The sequence below is a fragment of the Schistocerca serialis genome, chromosome 4 (assembly GCF_023864345.2).
Source record: "Schistocerca serialis cubense isolate TAMUIC-IGC-003099 chromosome 4, iqSchSeri2.2, whole genome shotgun sequence".
In the NCBI taxonomy this organism is placed as follows: Eukaryota; Metazoa; Arthropoda; class Insecta; order Orthoptera; family Acrididae; genus Schistocerca; species Schistocerca serialis.
The window spans coordinates 207,233,130-207,252,994 of record NC_064641.1 but is presented as its reverse complement, the minus strand read 5'-3'; the positions used below and the strand labels follow the sequence as shown (position 1 = coordinate 207,252,994).

Genomic DNA, 19,865 nt, shown 5'->3' with positions numbered 1-19,865 from the left:
AATAAGTAATTCTGTTTTTTGTATATTAAATGGAAGATTGTCTACAGATATGAGAAACAATAGTGAAGCACACAAAGAACCACGCTCTATCCAGATCTAGGAAGTTATAGTACACTCCAAAATAGTGGGTCACTATCTTGTGATGAGGGGGAACAGTGAAGTGTTCATTGTATTGTCTACCATGGTTAGCAATTACAGTCATGAGATAGTAATAAGCTGATCACTGGTACAATTTCAGCTACTTGTAGTTATTTAACATTTGTGATTTCTGAAAGATTCTGGGATGCACTTGTTTATGGAATATTACAATTCACTAGAACTTTATGTGTACGTATAAATAGGAGCACTCTCTCTGAGGGAAGCAGTCAGCTGCACCTATACTAGTGTGTGTACTCAATAAATGTGCTATCAATGTGAAGTATTAGTTCCTGTTAACTAGAGTGACTTGTTATGATACTAACAGTGTGTCTAAGAATTACTTCAATGAACAAATATATTGTCAGAGCTATCTGATAGGAACTCCAAACTCTGGAGCAATATTAAATAATGAACTGCAGTAAAGTCTTGTGTAGTTTTCTTTACAGACACAGTTCCCCACAAACATATAAACAAATTTAAGTTTTCATTTCATCTTCCCTATAACTGAATTCACATTTTCATTTCATTTCACATGACCATATTATTATCCCTGTATGAAGCACTGAGCATGCTATAGAATTTCCCACCAATTTAGTAATCCGATACTATCACATCTTTTCCTATGTTATGTGAATTATTTTAAAAATGATTCAAATGGCTCTGAGCACTATGGGACTCAACTTCTCAGGTCATTAGCCCCCTAGAACTTAGAACTAGTTAAACCTAACTAACCTAAGGACATCACACACATCCATGCCCGAGGCAGGATTCGAACCTGTGACCGCAGCGGTCTCGCGGTTCCAGACTGCAGCGCCTAGAACCACACGGCCACTTCGCCCGGCAATTATTTTACATTTACTCACATTTGAAAAGAGCTGTTATCCACTACAATAATTGGAGATACTAACTGATTGAGTCTGCATTTCCTTGCAAACTGCGATATTTTTTTTTTTGTAGACAACAACATCAGTGAGAAGTCTGAGAGTGGAAAAGTCTGAGAGTGAAACTTCCTGAGAGATTAAATCTGTGAGTCAAACTGAGACTTGAGCCCAGAAACATTGCCTTACATAGCCAAATGATCTACTGATTCAGCAATCCAGGCACTACTCAAGATCTGTTCTTGCAGGTTTACTTCTGCCATTACCTCTGTGAGGCTGTTGAGGTGGGTCATGAATCATGCCTTGATGCTCATTTGGTAGAACATTTGCTCATGAAAGGCAAATATGCCATGTTCGGGTCCCAGTCTGGCATTTAGTTTTAATCTGCCAGTAGCTTTCACTCCAATGCAGAGTCAAAATTCATTCTGGAATCTAAGAGTACAAATATTTTATGTATATTGCATGTAGTAGCTGTTTATAGACATCTGAAGGGCACACCCGATGTCCTATCATCCTGTTAGATGTTCACTGTCCGCATAAAATACAGGGTTTTATAAGTCAACAATTCCTCAAACCAACTACATAACAGCTTGTAAACTGCTGCATATGATCATACCTTGGTTACAGGCCAGTAACAAAGGACTATTTATTCCATGAAACATCACAAATAAATAAGAACTATGAAAGGGCCAATGCCGCAATGTATTCAGTATACAATTTAGCAGCATTCTGTCAGGATGTATTTCCTTTGAGTATATTCAATTATTTCTCAATATGGTTCTGAAAGTGCTTATTTCAGTTAGTCATTTGTGACTGTGTGTTATTACCTGTTTTAGTACAACACTGGTATCTTTGTGGTAGAAAGCATTTTCAAACATGGAATTTTACATTTCAGCTTCCTACCTGTTGTCTTCAGTTTCCACATACAAACATATCCTTGAAACACCACATGATGGTCTGAATCTGTTCATTGATTCTATACAGGAAATGAATCTCCTAGGATTTACTACCAGATGTTTTGCCATGTTATGACTAAAAACTGCTGTAGGTCTTACATAAATCTAGTTTTATGGATGCTTGAGTTGCCATTAAGTTTTGTTAATATCCTTACAGTACATTCTCTTCTGTAGTGAAAGTGTGACCATTTCCGTGGAGTCTTTACATAGTATGCATGTATTGAGATTGTGATTTGGTTGCATTCAACTTCCAACCATAACTCTTTTGCTTTTACTGGGTTGGTAATAAATATTTTCTCTTTATTTATTAAGAAGAATGTGGATCTATCACGCTAGTTGTTGGAGGCAATTTCTGAAAATGCATTCAGTATTACTTTGCAAGACTGTTACTCTTCTTTGCTGGTGCAGATAATGTATGATACTTGACTAACAAAGGTAATCCTCTATCAGTATAGTTTGATTGGGATACCTTCATGATTATGAATTACGGTTGTGTTTGAATCACTATATGACCTATTTGCACTGATTCATTATTTATCTATGGGCCCAAGGTGGGATGCTGTAGAACTTCATTCTTTTCAGCCAAATCATTGGCAGCTGGAAGCAGGACACAGGAATTCCAAATAAGTAATGTTTGAGAAGTGATTTCTGATTCTGGCATTCACTTGAGATCCTTGGTCAGAACAAAGGACTTTAACTATTTATAGTTTGTTCAAGGGGCACAGAGGTCAACTGCCTAAGACAAAAATTAAAAGTATTTATAAGAGCATGTGCAATTTGTGTATGTCATTTTCTGGACCTGCAGCCACTTGAAATGTCTGATTATTAATCTAAGTCCTCCCTCGCAGGTACTCTCACCAATATTGGTTTACAAATGAGTTAATTTTGGACCGTCCTAGTAAAGCTCTTTCTGCTTGTTGCTATAAATACCTCATCACCTGAGGAGTGGAATTTATCTTTCCTTTGTGTGTTCCATGGACTCATGCAAATGTTCCTACTTGCTACTACCACTTTTAATCAACTCTCAGTTCCTAGTATTACGTGAAGGAGACAGCCGTCTGGAAGAGAGGTGAACTCTGCAACTCTAATGCAAATGCAATAGCAATTGTGCAGTTAGGATTTTAATATTATTGCTCTTCAATCTGATTTCTGATTAGTTTAAACAATTGGCTTCTTAGAGCAAGAGTTTTCATCTGGAGATCTCGGAGTTTTGCCCAACATAAAATGTTTATGTCATATGCACTCCATCTCCAAGTGACAGTTTCAGTTCAGGGTGACTTTACAAGTCTCCACCCTGTAGTGCAGGAAAAAAACCTACAGCCGAGCTCACCATGTAACTGTCAAAGTTTCTCATTTAGACCCTGCACCTACATCTACATCAACTCCACCAGCCACATAATGACGTGTGGTTGGGGGTATTTTTGATATCACAAACTGATGCCTCCTCCTCTGTTCAGTCACAAATGGCACATGGCAACAATGACTGTCGGTAAGTCTCTGTATTACCCCTAATTTCTTGAATTTTCTTGTCATGGTCATTGCAAGAGATGTACATGGGAGAAAGTGGGAGGAAGTAATACGTTGTCCAACTCTTTCCAGAAAGCACTCTCTTGAAATGCACAACACCTCTCTTGTAGTGTCCGTCACTGTAGTTTGTTGAGCATCTCTGTAACGCTCTCATTCCAGCTAAATGATCTTGTGATGAAATGCCCCACTGTTTGTTGGATCCCCTCTCTCTCTCTCTCAATCTTCCTCCCTCTCTCTCTCTCTCTCTCTCTCTCTCTCTCTCTCTCTCTCTCTCTCTCTCTCTCTCTCTTCTATGAGTCCTACCTGGTAAGGATTCCAAATCGATGAACAATACTCTAGAATTGGTCAAATAAGTGCCTTGTAAGACACTTCCTTCATGAATGAGTTATGTTTTCTTACGATTCTTCGTATGAACCTTAGTCTGACATCTGATTCTCTTACTATTTGTTTTACATGGTCACCCCACTTAAGGCCGCTCTAGATATGTACTCTAAGATATTTTATGGTAGATACTGTTTCCAGACATTTGTCATAATTTACTCAGCACCACAGGATCCACTCATGCCTCAGAATGAGGGCACAAGCCAATAACTGTGCTGAGAACCCACGAATGTGGTTAGCTGTGGTGATGACCACTTTCAGAAATCTTTGAAAGTAACTGAGATTTGTCTCTGATCCTAGGTGACTGATGTTGTTTGTGCTGATGTAAGTGATAATTTCCAGCTGACTTCAACTTGAGCTTTCGGTTGCTACTAGGGGGGACTTGGTGCAGAATTCCTTCCAGGACAGACACTGAGTGCATAATGGTTTGTTTCCCCTCATGTGAGGCTACTTCCTCAAGAGGGTCAATCAAACTTCTAATGTTCATGCTACCTTCAACCAGAAACATCTTTTTCCCTTTCTAATGACATCCAGACAAAAACGAAGTTGAAACCACTGCTCAGTGAGAACATGCAAGTCCTACCAGCTCTGCTTCATCAAAGTGAGGCAACGCCTCACACATATATGTTATATATACTGGAACAGCCTTTCGCCAATTTACCATATAGGAACTTTTCTGCAAAATAAATCTAGACTAGATACCACGTGCCAGTCATCAACAGGTGACCATTTGGTGCTAGGTCAGTATTCTTTGAGGAGCACACCGGCAATAGAGGAAACTCTATCTATATCTACATCTACATCTATGCTCTGCAAACCATTTTGAAGTGGATGGCAGAGGCCCACTGTACCAGTGATTTTGAAGCCCAATGTACCAGTTACAAGGGACGGAACTTTAATAGCGGCAACTATTTATTTACAACTCGTACAAAATAGATACGTGTTTCAAAGTTTTACTGACCTTCGAAGTAGTCAACAGCATTGTGTATAACCCATTCCCAGTGATGTGGAAGTTATAGGATACTCTTAGCAGTGCCATTTGTATTGACAGTTTGAGTGGCGCGATTTATTGCTCGACGAATTTGTAGCAGTTCTGAAGCAAATTCTGTGGAGTGTTTCCTTCAGTTTAGAAATCAAGTTGAACTCACAAGGGCTTAAGTCAGGGGAGTGCTGTAGGTGGTATAGCACTTAGCAGCCCCATCAGTCAAAGAAATTACTAACAGCTTGTACTGTGTGTGCTTGAGCATTGTCCTGCAAAATAATGGACAGGTCCTGCAGAAAGTGTTATCACTTCTGTCTCTATGCTGTTCATTTTTTGAGCACAACCTATGACCAGCTTAGAAACAGAAGTGATGACACTTTCTGCAGGACCTGACCATCATTTTGCAGGGCAAATCTCAAACACGTACAGTGCAAACTGTTACTGATTTGTTTGACTGATGGGGTGCTAAATGCTATACCACCTGCTGCGCTCCCCTGAATTAAGCCCTCGTGAGTTCAACTCAATTTCTAAACTGAAGGAAACACTTCACAGCATTCGCTTCAGAACTGCTATAAATTTGTCGGGCAAAAGAGCATGCCGCTCAAACTGTCAACACAACTGGCACTGCTAAGGGTAACCTATTACTTCCACATTGCTGGCAATGGGTTATACACAATGCTGGTGACTAGTTTGAAGGTCAGTCAAACTTTGAAACCTGTATCTATTTTGTACGAGCTGTAAATAAATAGTTGCCACTATTAAAGTTCCAATCCTCATATTTGGGCTTTTTTCCCATTCCAGTCATGTATGGACCATGGGAGAGCTAATTGTTTATATGCCTCTGTGAGTGTTGTAATTAATGTAATTTTATCCTCACGATCCCAATAGGAACAATATGTAGGGGGTTGTAGTATATTCCTAGAATCATCATTTAAAACCAGTTCTTGAAACTTTGTCAGTAGACTTCCTTGGGTTAGTTTGCATCTGTGTTTATGAGTCTGACTGTTCAGTTCTTTCAGCAGCACAGCGACACTCTCCCATAGGTCAAACAAATCTGTGACCATTCGTGCTGCCCTTCACTGTATACATTTAATATTCCCTGTTAATCCTATTTGGGTGGTTGATTTTTTTTTTTATTTATTTGGGGGGGGGGGGGTGCTGGACCAAACAATGAGGTCATCAGTCTCTTGATCGAAGAGTGGTGTATGCAGAAGGAGAGACATCCCCCAAGAATGTTTCCTGGTCTGGTCAGGTGAGGTGAGGTGAGGAGGCTAAAAATGTAATGGACATCTTTTGTATTGTCAATAATAAAAGCAAGTTGGAGATAGGGAAGTCAGCAGGTGGGCACCCCTGGGGTTCTCCATGTGACAGGAAACTTCTCACCTGCACCTGTCCCATCTGTGATCCATGACAGTCAAGAGTACACACTATTCAACAGAGTGTGACACACAGAATAGAAAATTGGGTGCGGCAGAAATGAGGCAAAACAAATCAACTACAGCAGAGTGAAAGAGTGATGAAAGAGTAGCCTCATCAAGGAAGTAGAGTTAGGGATCCCCTAGACCTAGCTTACAGCAGGAGCCCCCTCCCCCCCCCCCCCCTAAAATCCCCAATGACCCAGTCCTGCTCTGGAGGACTTATAACTGAGAAAAAAATACCACTTTCACAGAGAAAACTGAGAACCAGGTCAATTATCTGTAAATTGTCTGCCAATATTAGAGGAAATGAATCTGGAAGTACAAACTTAGCATGAAGGACTAAAAGGAGGGTGCATTGCACGAAGATCTGAGCCACTCTCTGTAAGGCTTCACAACCAGAATGTGGGATTCGTTCGTTACACATAGGAAAACTATGGGTTAATCTGTTATGATCAATGTGGAGATGACATAGGACTGTGGATTCCTTCTGGAATGCTGCAGTAGTGTCCTTGATTGTGCAGAGTTATTTAGAAGGGGTATCAGCCCACCAGATGACATTCAGTTTCCGAACAAGCAGAGATTTCCTGTGCACCCAAAAATTCACACTCAGGGATAGCAAAGTGAAAGGGGAGCGAGTAAATGCTGCTCTAATCAAAGGGTCGGCCAGTTCATTTCCTGGGACACCCAGATGATTTGAGACCCAGAGCATGACAACTGAGCAGGCAGCATGACGAAGTTCAGCAAGAAGGTCATGAACAGTGGAGACCAAAGGGTGACAAGAATACCATTGGCAAATAGCCTGAAGACTGCTCATCAAGTCAGTACATATCAAAACATGGTCAAGGAACACTCGCTTAACAAAATGGAGGGCTCTGATAACGGCTGTCAGCTCTGCCATAAACACACTAAATGTTCCTGGGAGTTAGTAGCATTCCATACTAGCAGGAGATGTAGAAGCATATCCCATCTAATCCACAATTTTAGAGCAGTTGATGTAAAATATGATAGCACCTTGGATCTCTTGAAGAACTGGATGATGAACAGATGCTGAAACGTCTTTGGGGGCGACTGAGACTTTAAGACCTTGGAAGAAATCAGTCCTAATCCATAGCTTGAGCAACATCCAAGGCGGGCTGCGTAAAAAAGATGGGGAGCACAATCCATGGACTGGAAATGGAGATCTTGGCAGAGAGAAGCGAGGCATATTCCAAATGGTAGTTCCTCACAAGCACAGGAATCAGGAAACGACACAAGGGATACATGTGATAATAACGGAACTGTCAAATAGTGATGGTAAAGGAGATCAAGAGCTAGTACCATCGAATCTGAAGGGGGAAGATCGCCACTTCAGCAAGGAGACTGTCTACAGGATCAATAAACCTTGTCACTGTAGTCCAGTCAATATGAAACCAAGGTTCGGTAAATACGGATAAAGTGTAGCACAATCTACACCCCAAGATGGGTGGGCAAGGAAACAGAGAGCATTAAGCTTCTAAACATATTTAGTCTTCAGATGACGAATATTGAACAGACAGGTCAGCTTTTTATCAAAAAGGAGGCCCAAGAAATGAAACTGGACTACAACATCCAGTTGCTGGACACCTAAGCAGAGTGCTGGGTCGGGATGGACCGTGGTACAACAGCAAAAACGAAAGACCCCGTTTTTGTACGGGAGAATTGGAAAACATGGTAAAAAGCTCATTATGTAGCGGCCCACTGGACTGCACATTGGAGCTGTTGTTCAGCAGAGGTTACCATGTGGCAGCTGTACCAAATACAACAATCTTTGAGATACAATGCAGGGGTGACCAGAGGCCCAACCGAGCTCAATAACCTATTAATGGCGATAAGGAACTCAACACAGAGCTCTGGTGGACGCCGTTATCTTGAATCCATGGGGAGCTGAGAGAAGTGCCGAATCTAACCCAAAATAATCGGTGGGATAAAACAGACAAATAAAAAGTGGTAGGGACCCTCAAAAGTGCCAGTTATGAATGGTGAGTAAAATTTGATGACGCCAAGCGATGTCATATGCCTCATACAAGTCAAAAAAGACTGCAGCAAAATGTTGACGTTTCCAAAAAGCCTGTTGGATTGCTGTTTCCAACCTAAGCTGATGTTCGATTGTGGATCGTCCCTCCAGGCAACCATGCTGAAAGGGAGACAATAGGCCCCAAGCTTCGAGGTACCCAGCATAATCTGCAAGCAACCATCCTTTCAAGAAGCTTACAGAGAATGTTGGTCAGGCTAATAGGCAGGTAACTGTCAAGAGACATTGGGTTCTTTCCTGGCTTAAGGATTGGGACCATTACGCTGTCTCAGTATTGCGAGGGGAAGGCTTGGAGCCAAAGCTGGTTGAAGACGAGATATTGACTTTGAGGAACATTCAAGTGTTGAATCATCTGATTGTGAAGTGAAACAGGGCCCGAGGCTGTGTCGTGGGCCGAGGCGAGACCCTGAAGTAGTATAGGATTCAGCTTGATGAAGAGTGAAATGTAAAGGGATGTCTTCAGCTCAGCGCGTCTGCAGTAGAAACGTAGCTGGATAGGAGGAGGACACCAATGCTATCACAAAGTGGGTCGCGAGGTGTTCTGCAAAAACTCATAAATCAGTACAAAGATCACCCTGTAGGGCAGGACCACAAACAGCTTTTGAAAGTTGGCAGTTCATAAGACTGTGGAGACTGGCCTACACCTGAGATGAAAAGGCTTGCGTCCCAAGAGAAGATATTGCGCTCCCAGCATTCCTTCTTACTGTGTTTCATTAAATAACGAGCCTTAGCATGAAGTTGCTTAAAAGCGATAAGGTTGGTCTGCAAAGGACGTCATTTGAATCGTTGCAGGGCTCATCGGCTATCTCGAAAAGCTATTGCAGTGTCTTTGGCCTGGAGACCTGAAGAAACAGGAATGGCAGTTCCAGCGGCGCGATGATTGCATCTCAGATGCCTTGCACAACCTCATGAATACAATCTGACAGAGAGGCAAAGAATATAACACCAGAGGTATGTCTCAGTATATGATGGTCAATATATTTGTGTTCTTGGATATTCAGATCCTTCTTGAAAACTGGGCAAACTGGCGAATGTGAAGGGTGATGTTCCATGCACTTGACACATAAAGGTAGCTGTTCAGGAGGACTATCTTTGTGACATGATCGTCCACAGTTGCTGCATTTTGGGTCTGCTGTGACCAGGAAAACATATGCCCAAAGCATAAACATCTGAAGCACCTCACAGGCGGTGGGACATACAGTTTCACATCAGACCTGTGCACCATGACCTTAACCTTCTCTAGAAGGACGTTCCTTTAAAGGCTAAGATAAAGGTGTCTGTTTCCATATGATTATCCTTGGACCCTTTTAATAGATATCTGATAAAATGACACCTCGCTGTTGGAGATTAGCTTGGAGTTCCTCATCTGTAAGTGTAAGATGTCTGTGGAAGATGATTCCTCGAACCCTGTTCAAAGTTTTGTGTACAGCAATGGTCATAGGTATGTCACCTAGAGGATAACGTGCCTGAAGAGCTGTAGTAGATTGGGCAGCAGAGGAAGTTTTAATTAATAACGCACAATTTCGCATTTTCCCCAGAGACTCCACTTCCTCAAATTTGTCTTCGGTGTTTTCAACGAAAAATAATGGTTGTGTTGCAGTAAAAGTATCCCCGTCAGTCTTAGTACAATTGGGTGAAGTATTTCGCTCCAAGATCTCTGGCCCATTCCTCTTCCTATGGCGTATCCAGGACGGAAACTTCGCGGGGTCGTATCTCTGTGCATTATAATGATCTTTACCATCTAAGAAGTCCGCTGGAGTCTTGTGCCCACCTGTGGAAGACAGTTTAATTCACTTCATGTGCGAATCTTCGGCTGTGGTATCATCCACTCAGAACACAGGCTCTCCTCATGATTGCCACGCAGCCGCAGCAGTAGTTACCTGGCCTGTAAACCATTGCCTGGAGTCCCTGTGCCCCAGCCATGAGGCACACTAACTCCTTGGCTTGAGTGGGGAGTTTCCAGCTCAGGCAACAACAGTGTGATCCCTGCGTGGTCAGAAGGTGTGAAGGTACATGACGATCTCCCCATCACAACAGAATAGTTACCGTTTTGGGCGTAGTATCTTTGCAAGAAAGGAACGGGTGTAGTGAAAGAAGGTACAAAAGATGGAATATACACTACGCTGGACGACTTTCCCTGCATTATCCGCACTTCTGCAAAATTTGGAAAAGGAGTAGCAAGTCAGGTCCAACAATGGGGCCATATAGTTAAGACTGAAAAGTTGTAAAATGACAGACGGGAAGAAAACGATGGTCCAAAAATCATAAATCAGATCCAAGGACAATCGGTACCAAGAAGATCATCCAATGGAAAGGTAGATACGAAAAATGGATACTAGAAGGATAGACTTGCAGCATGGAAATAGAAGTAGTGCTGCAGGGGTGGGGCCGCCTAGTGGCCAAGCACGAAGTCCCAAAAATGATGTGAGCCTCCTGGGTGGCGTTAGTCCTATTTTGTATGGGTCCAACACACTTGAGCAGTGTTCTAGGATGGTCGCACGTATGATTTGTCAGTAATCTCTTTTGTAGATTGACTGCATTTCCCTAATATTCTACCAATAAACTAAAGTCTGCTTCCTTTACTCAGGACTGGGTCTACGTGATCTTTCACTTCATGTCGTTACTAAGTGCTACACCCAAGTATTTTTACGAGTTTACAGATTCCAGTGGTACAGTCCATAGTGGGTACATGAAGGCGGTCAACAGTTGCCAACCCAACTGTTTGCGAAACCTATGTGGAGCTGCAACAACGAACTTAAATTCGGCAAACCATGCTAGGCTTTTCCCTGCACAGATGCAATGAAGAGATACCAGTAATCAATTTCTATCTGCAATGCTTAATGCTTATTTAGTTCGTTTTCTTAAGTTCTCCACAGATAATGTTCATGATAAACGTTATGATGTTTAACAGGTCATACGAACCAGAGTTGCACACATGAATTATACACATGTATATGACAATACATGCAGGCCGTTTACTTGAGTGCGAAGTTACTCAAAAATATTATCCTATGTGAGATTAGCGAATGAAAATACGAAATGTACGTTAATCTTATTAACAGAATCCTCCGTCGGTTCTTGGTAGAACAACATTATAATAAATGAAAAGCACAAGTTTGCTTTTTTTTCTACAATATTACTTTTATTGTTACCCGGTTTTCGGCTTACAAGGCCATCTTTAGACAGTAAATGTCTGAAAATGTCTGAAGATGGCCTTGTAAGCCGAAAACTGGTTAACAATACAAGTAATATTGTAGGACAAAAGCAAACTGGTGCTTTTCATTTAGTACGTTAATCTACTGATTCGGCTTTTCGTAAAGTTAGAAAATATATAAAAGATGCAGTAACTGAACATAATGATTAAAGGGATTTACAATAAGATTGTTACAGTTTTAGTTTTCATGAATATGCACGTCCATAGAGTGACATCACATCTTGTTTGTATGTTACGTAAACTGGAGACGTCAGAATTTTGATAGTACAACAGTAGATGAGCCTTTTCCTCAAAGTTTAAATAAAGGACATTTGTCCAAAATTTATTAAGGACTGTAACGAAGCCGTGATTCATTATTTTGTATGGTGAAATTTGGTACAGAGACTGACAACAATACATCTGCTAAAAAAACTAATTCTTCGTCCTGATTCAAATCAAATGGTAGATCATTGACAAAGAACAAAACCAACAAAAGACACGGGATACAACTCTGTGAAAAGCACTTGTGGTGCCTTTCAGATATTCCAGCGCAGATTTCAACAAGTTACTTGGTGATATTCACATATTCCTACGTCTGCCGACTAGAAGCTATTACTTCGCCAAATGCCGTTATGATTTTACGGGAACCTCATATTCCTATCGTTCTCCCGTCGCCTTCGCAGTAAGCTTAACGTCTTAGAGAAGCGGGATGCTCGCGCTAACTTACCACTGTCACGGCGTCGTTGAGCAGCGATTCTCCAAAAACGACGATGTAGAGGATCTCGTTGACGTGGATCTCCTCGAACACGGCCAGCACCGCAACGGGGTCGACTGCCGAGATGAGTGCAGAGAAGAGGAACATGTCCAAGAGAGGCGTCTCGCAGCCGAAGAGGTCCGTCTGTCCCGCAGCCCATAGCGACAAGCCGATAGTCAGCGTGTTGAAGATGGTGCCCACCACGGCGAAGAGCAGGATCGTGCCCAGGTGGTCGAAGAACAGCCGGTTGGGCATGAAGTAGCCGGCGTCCAGGATGATGGGCGGCAGCATGTACAGGAAGAAGATGTCGGGCGTAAGGGTGCTGACGTGCACCTTGCCCGCGTAGAAGAGAATAGCCCCGATCAGCAGCCCCACCACGATCAGCAGGCAAGACTCCGGGAACATCTTGCTCACCTTCGGCGCCATGTGGAAGGCTGCGCAGAAAGAAATGACGCAGCCGTCAGTTGTGGACTACTCTCTCCAGCTCTGAGCACCAAATACTGCATCTAACAACAGTATGACATTTATACAGAGGGGTTCAAAAAAATGTATCCACTCTTTAAAAGTCCATAACTTGCAAACTAATTGACGGAGTTGTCTCATTTTTAGTGAAAGTGTAGCTTAAAGTCCAACTTAAAGATATCACTGCAGGTGTTCGAAATGGTCACCATTAACATACACACACAAACGATGCCGCCGAACTGCAGCACGTGTTCAGTTGGATATTTGCACATGAATGTACGATGGATTCTCGAAGTTCATCCAATGTGCGTGGCTTTTGTCGATAAACGACGTCTTTTAGTGTTCTCCACAGGTAAAAGTCCAGAGGAGAGAGGTCTGGGGAACATGGTGGATACTCCACAGCACATCTACGGCCTATCCATCTTCCTGGTAGATTTTCGTCGAGATACGCCCTAACACGATTTTGGTAGTAGGCTGGGGCACCATCTTGTTGAAAGTAAACTCTTCCGTCTCCATACAAGTCTCGGATGGCATGTAAAATGGATGTCTGAGGCTTCTCACCGGTAACTGTGCCGCCAAAGAAGAACGGCCCAATGAAGCCCAGGTAAGACAACCCACGCCACACATTTACTCCTGGAAAATTCATGGCTTTGTCTACATGGACGTTCGGATTTTCGGCGGCCCAGTAGATAAACGACGTCTTTTAGTGTTCCGCACAGGTAAAAGTACCATTAAGTTTGAACTGTGCCTCATCAGACCACACAATCATCTCTGCAAACTCTTCATCGTTGCGCACCATATTAGTAAACCACTCGCAGTACTCCATTCTACGATCTGGGTCGTCCTCGTTCATTGCGTGTAGCAATCGTGGGAAGTAGCACTTCCACTTTGCTGTCTTTAAAATTCGCCGAACACTTGAGCGACTCACTCCTGTTTCACGGGCACACTGTCTCACAGACTTCTGTGGTGAGCGAGTGAATTGTTGTAACACACGACGGGAGTCAGCTGGACTTGTTACTGTTACAGGTCGTCCAGATCGTTGTTTGTGTACATCTTTAACACAGCCTTCGGCTTTAAATTTGTCTCGAATGCGACGAATCGTTAAACGTGTCGGTGGCTCTGTCTGAACGCTGACTATATGGCGACTGCCATCTGACAAAACAAAACAACGCAATACAACGCTTGTGTGGCGATTGCCGGAACTACAAACTATTACACTACCAGATTGGTCTGACGGAGGAGATAGGGAAGATCCAAAGAAGAGCGGCGCGTTTCGTCACAGGGTTATTTGGTAACCGTGATAGCGTTACGGAGATGTTTAATAAATTCAAGTGGCAGACTCTGCAAGAGAGGCGCTCTGCATCGCGGTGTAGCTTGCTCGCCAGGTTTCGGGAGGGTACGTTTCTGGATGAGGTATCGAATATATTGCTTCCCCCTGCTTATACCTCCTGAGGAGATCACGAATGTAAAATTAGAGAGATTAGAGCGCGCACGGAGGCTTTCAAACAGTCGTTCTTCCCGCGAACCATACGCGACTGGAACAGGAAAGGGAGGTAATGACAGTGGCACGTAAAGTGCCCTCCGCCACACACCGTTGGGTGGCTTGCGGAGTATCAATGTAGATGTAGATGTAGACGTAGATGTAGATGAGACAACTCCGTTAATTAGTTTGCCAGTTATGGACTTTTAAACAGTGGATACATTTATTTTTTTTTGACCCCTCTGTATTTATCGTCTAATGCTCTTGGACAATCACAACTGCGTTAAATATTACAAAAATATAAATTACAAACAACCAGTTACTTAAACAAAAGGGAAAAAATCAAAGACCTTCTACCCAATCACATGCTTTAGTTCTTTCACAGATTCGGCGACGGCACGTACGGCGCAGTCCTGAACGATATGCGGCACTGTGTGCGTCATCTCAGTGCATTACGGTTTGGAAAGTCTGGCCATCTTCGTCTGCAGAAAGCTGCAGCTGTTCACCGTCTCCCATGTCCGATTCGGTTAGGTTTGTGCCAGGTGGAGCCAGGAAGGTTGAAGCCTGAGAGTCTGATAGTGGAGTTTTCAACTCGTGAGAAGCTTTGCTGGAGTGTGAATGATCACTCCGATTCATGCAGCCGCAGGATTGTAAGTGCTGTTTAACAAGCTCATAGCGGTTTCCCGGGCTGACGAGATTTCACTCGGATTGTAGAGCCTTGCTGAGTGATACCATGTGATGGAAGAGAATGATTCTTCTGTGTTATTTTCCATAACCAAGAGAAAACTTACTGTTTCCTTATGAGTTGTGGGGTGACTTTTCTTAGCACTAGCAGCCAATGAACAGACGCAAGCAGAAGCGCACGATGATGGTTTTATACGTCTAGTAAATTTCATGAAAGAATAGAACATTTTTGCTGTTCTTACATGGCTGGTAAACTTGATTATTCCAAGGATCGTATAAAGAATTCCAACAACGTACAGTTCATTGTTGACAGCCGTCTGAATTGGTCAGTGTATCAGCAGCGATTGGAAATGGTGGAAACCAAGTTTCGTGCCTTTGCCAAACATTTTCATTTGAAAGTTTGGCACTGCCACACAAATCGAAACAGAACTGGATGATGTCCACGTGGACTCTGCGCCATCATTAGAGACTATTTACTTTTGTATTAATGAAGTTAAACATGGTCGGACAAGCACCGAAGACGAGGCGCGCTCTGGCCGTCCAACTGAGGTCACCACAAAGGAATCCATTTGCAAAACCCATGATATGGTAAGGCGAGAGAGCTGAATAAAAATCTGTGATCTTGTTGAGATAGGCATCTCAACTGAGATGGCTACGAGGACGATGTGTGTGAGGTGGGTGCTGCTATTGCTCAAAGTCGACCAAAAGCGCATCCGGCACAACATTTCAACACTATGTCTGGCATTGTTTAACAGCAATCCGCAAGACTTTTTGCGCCCAACTGTGACTTTTGATGAAATGTGGATGCATCTTTCCACACCAGAGTTGAAACAATGGACAAAGTCTGGTGAGAGTGCACTGAGGACGGCAAAGAACATTTTGTCAGCTGGTAATGTGATGGCCACTATAGTCTGGGATTCCCAAGGAATAATCCTCATAAATTATTTCGAAAAAGACAGAACCACAACTGGACTCTGTTATACTTGGTAGATGAATCGTTTTAAATTTGCAATGGATGAAAAACGATCAAGTTTGGTATGCAAAAAAGTGAGCTTTCAACAGGATAACGCTCCATCCAACACATCAGTGATAACTATGGCGGCAATGCATGAACTGGGCTTTGACTTGGTTTCTCACCCGCCCTGTTCACTAGACTTAGCCCCAAGTGGCTTCTTCCTGTTATACAACTTGAAACTTTGGCTTGCTGGAACGAAATTTTCATCAAATGAGGGAGTGATAGTTGTAGTCGACGAGTATTTTGCAGAGTTTGACAGAAACAATTTTTCCAGTGGGATGGAAAAGCTGGGAATCGCTGGACCAAGTGTATATCCCTCAATGTAGACTACGTCGAGACGTTAGGTAAGTTGTTTACGAGACAAATTTTTTTAGCTATTTTACCAGATTTATCAAACAACCCTCGTACCACAATCTACACGATGGTTTGCCGAAGGTGAACAGTCAACAGGTGGAAGTGGGAACTGTTGAGCCATACAGTTGAATGAACAGTACTCTGTTGATGATAAGTAAAGCCAGCGCTGGGGTTCTCAGAGTGTTTGTATCGGATGCCTGTCGCATTCCAATTAGCTTCTGCAACAAATTAGTGTGGCTCTTCGCTTTTGCTACTCGTTTGCTAACACTGCTACTACTACTTCTACTACAACTATGCTATGGTCTAAACCAGGGGTTCCCAAACTTTTCCTCTGACGGAACACTTTATGAGAATTCCGATACTTTGATGAATACTTTCTTCTTTGAAAGTTAATAATTTTTTTAAAAAATGAGAAATTTTTTTTCAGTGATTACTTCAATTCTGAATTATAATTAATAACACAGAAATCACAATAATATTTTTAAAAATATGTGTCGTCAAAATTAAAAAAAAAGCATGTTATTAAAAGGTTTTCGCGGAACACTTATTCACTTCCTATGGGACACCAGTGTTCTGCGGAATACAGTTTGGGAAACACTTGTCTAAACAATATCGAGAAGTAGGTTTTCGACCAGGAAAACTTTTTTGATCATTTTATATGCAATCATATTATGACAAGGGCAGCGTCCAAATACTGGCTGTTTAAAACCAAGTTCTGTCTGCACGAGAAGCTAAGACAAACGGCGGGATAGAATTTCATCAGTCTTGCAGGACATTTGTTAAATAACATCTACGTCTACACTCCACAAATTACTATGAAATGGGTGGAAAAGGGTACTCCTCATTCTGCCAATTCTTAGGGCTACGCGTAAGAATCATGGGAAGAATGATTGCTTAAACCCCTTTGTATGCGCTGAATCAAGCCTACTCTTGTTTTAATGATCTCCACGGGAGCGATCCGAAAGAGGCTATAATAAACCTAAATTTCTTACTTAAAACTGATTTTTGAAACTTTATTAAATAGGCTTTCACGGGATTGTTTGCGTCTACATTCAAGCGCCCGCCCGTTCAGTTTTTACGGCACTTCCCTGAAGCTCTCCGAAGTAACAAACCAACCTGTTGCCATTCGTGTGTGCACGCTGTCATACCCTGTTTGCTACGGGCACCACACATTTGAGGAATACTGTAGGGTGGATCGTACGAGTATTTTGTGAGCAATCTCCTTTTAAGGCTGAGTGCGTTTTCCTAGCATCTTTCCAATGAATCGAAGCTTGCCATCTGATTTACCTACGACGGAGTCTATGTCATTGTTTCATTACATATTTCTACAAATTACTACACCGAGATATTTGTATGAGTTAACAGACTGCGACTGTTACTGATATTTCAGTCATAGGATGTTACGTTTGTTTCGTTTTGTGAAGTGCATATTTTTACATTTCTGAAGTTACCAGTCTTTGCACCACTACGAAACAGTATCAAGACATGACTGAATATTTGTACACCTTTTCTGAGTATGCCACAAGGGTTTACTTTTCTTGCTATACATTAGTGAGCGTTCACCCTCCCTTCACAATTATCACAGCAGCCCTGTTGTCAAATCCATCACCTCCGTGTTACAGAGATGAGAATAGTTGCTTCTTGTCAGCTTTCACCAGGTCGTCTACGGACCCACTGTCGCCGATATGGCTGCAATAAACAAGACGAGACCCATCGTCGAAGACGACGGTATGCCACTCAATATCCCAGCTGACTCTGGTTTTACACCTTGCTACTGTTTGTTGTATGTGGTATGGTGTCAACGATAAGCGACGCATGATCGCCAGGATCTCAATCCAAACTCCAATAAGTAATCTGGTCCGAACGGTTCGAGCTCATGCTCGGTCTAAAACCTCTGCCTGGATTTAGCTGTTGTCATTCTTCTATTCGTCACAGCCAATCGGACAATCCTCCAACCTCCTCGTGGTTTAGTCCTCCTACACAGTCCTGTGCCTGTTCTTCTTGCCACCACCAGTTCTGTAATCAGTAAACTACAGCCAACTATATATACAGGGTGATACAGAAAGATACGGCTAACCTCTCAGGAAACATTCCTCACACACAAATAAAGAAAAGATGTTATGTGGGCATGTGTCCGGAAACGCTAAATTTCCATGTTAGAACTCATTTTAGTCTCGTCAGTATGTACTGTACTTCCTCGATTCACAGCCAGTTGGCCCAATTGAAGGAAGGTAATGTTGACTTCGGTGCTTGTGTTGACATGCGACTCATTGCTCTACAGTACTAGCATCAAGCACATCAGTACGTAGCATCAACAGGTTAGTGTTCATCACGAACGTGGTTTTGCAGTCAGTGCAATGTTTACAAATGCGGAGCTGGCAGATGCCCATTTGATGTATGGATTAGCACAGGGCAATAGCCGTGGCGCGGTACGTTTGTATCGAGACAGATTTCCAGAACGAAGGTGTCCCGACGGGAAGACGTTCGAAGCAATTGATCGGCGTCTTAGGGAGCACGGAACATTCCAGCCTATGACTCGCGACTGGGGAAGACCTAGAACGACAAGGGCACCTGCAATGGACGAGGCAATTCTTCGTGCAGTTGACGATAACCCTAATGTCAGCGTCAGAGAAGTTGCTGCTGTACAAGGTAACGTTGACCACGTCACCGTATGGAGAGTGCTACGGGAGAACCAGTTGTTTCCGTACCATGTACAGCGTGTGCAGGCATTATCAGCAGCTGATTGGCCTCCACAGGTACACTTCTGCGAATGGTTCATCCAACAATGTGTCAATCCTCACTTCAGTGCAAATGTTCTCTTTACGGATGAGGCTTCATTCCAACGTGATCAAATTGTAAATTTTCACAATCAACATGTGTAGGCTGACGAGAATCCGCACGAAAATGTGCTATCACGTCATCAACACAGATTTTCTGTGAACGTTTGGGCAGGCATTGTTGGTGATGTCTTGATTGGGCCCCATGTTCTTCCACTTACGCTCAATGGAGCACGTTATCATGATTTCATACGGGATACTCTACCTGTGCTGCTAGAACATGTGCCTTTACAAGTACGACACAACATGTGGTTCATTAACGATGGAGCTCCTGCCCATTTCAGTCGAAGTGTTCGTACGCTTCTCAACAACAGATTCGGTGACCGATGGATTGGTAGAGGCGGACCAATTTCATGGCCTCCAAGCTCTCCTGACCTCAACCCTCTTGACTTTCATTTGAAAGCTCTTGTCTACGCAACCCCGGTACCAAATGTAGAGACTCTTCGTGCTCGTATTGTGGACGGCTGTGATACAATACGCCATTCTCCAGGGCTGCATCAGTGCATCAGGGATTCCATGCGACGGAGGGTGGATGCATGTATCCTCGCTAACGGAGGACATTTTGAACATTTCCTGTAACAAAGCGTTTGAAGTCACGCTGGTACGTTCTGTTGTTGTGTGTTTCCATTCCATGATTAATGTGATTTGAAGAGCAGTAATAAAATGAGCTCTAACATGGAAAGTAAGCGTTTCCGGACACATGTCCACATAACATATTTTCTTTCTTTGTGTGTGAGGAATGTTTCCTGAAAGTTT

The 19,865-nt window shown here is 42.8% G+C and overlaps 1 protein-coding gene across 1 annotated transcript in view; it reads right to left on the bottom strand.

Moving 5' to 3' along the window:
- LOC126474352 (sodium/hydrogen exchanger 3) overlaps nt 1–19,865 on the bottom strand; it is a 658,867-nt gene that overhangs the window by 170,745 nt on the left and 468,257 nt on the right. The window contains exon 2 of the mRNA XM_050101818.1: nt 12,251–12,711. Within this exon, the coding sequence (XP_049957775.1) occupies nt 12,251–12,711 (461 nt within the window). The remainder of the gene's footprint in view (nt 1–12,250; nt 12,712–19,865) is intronic.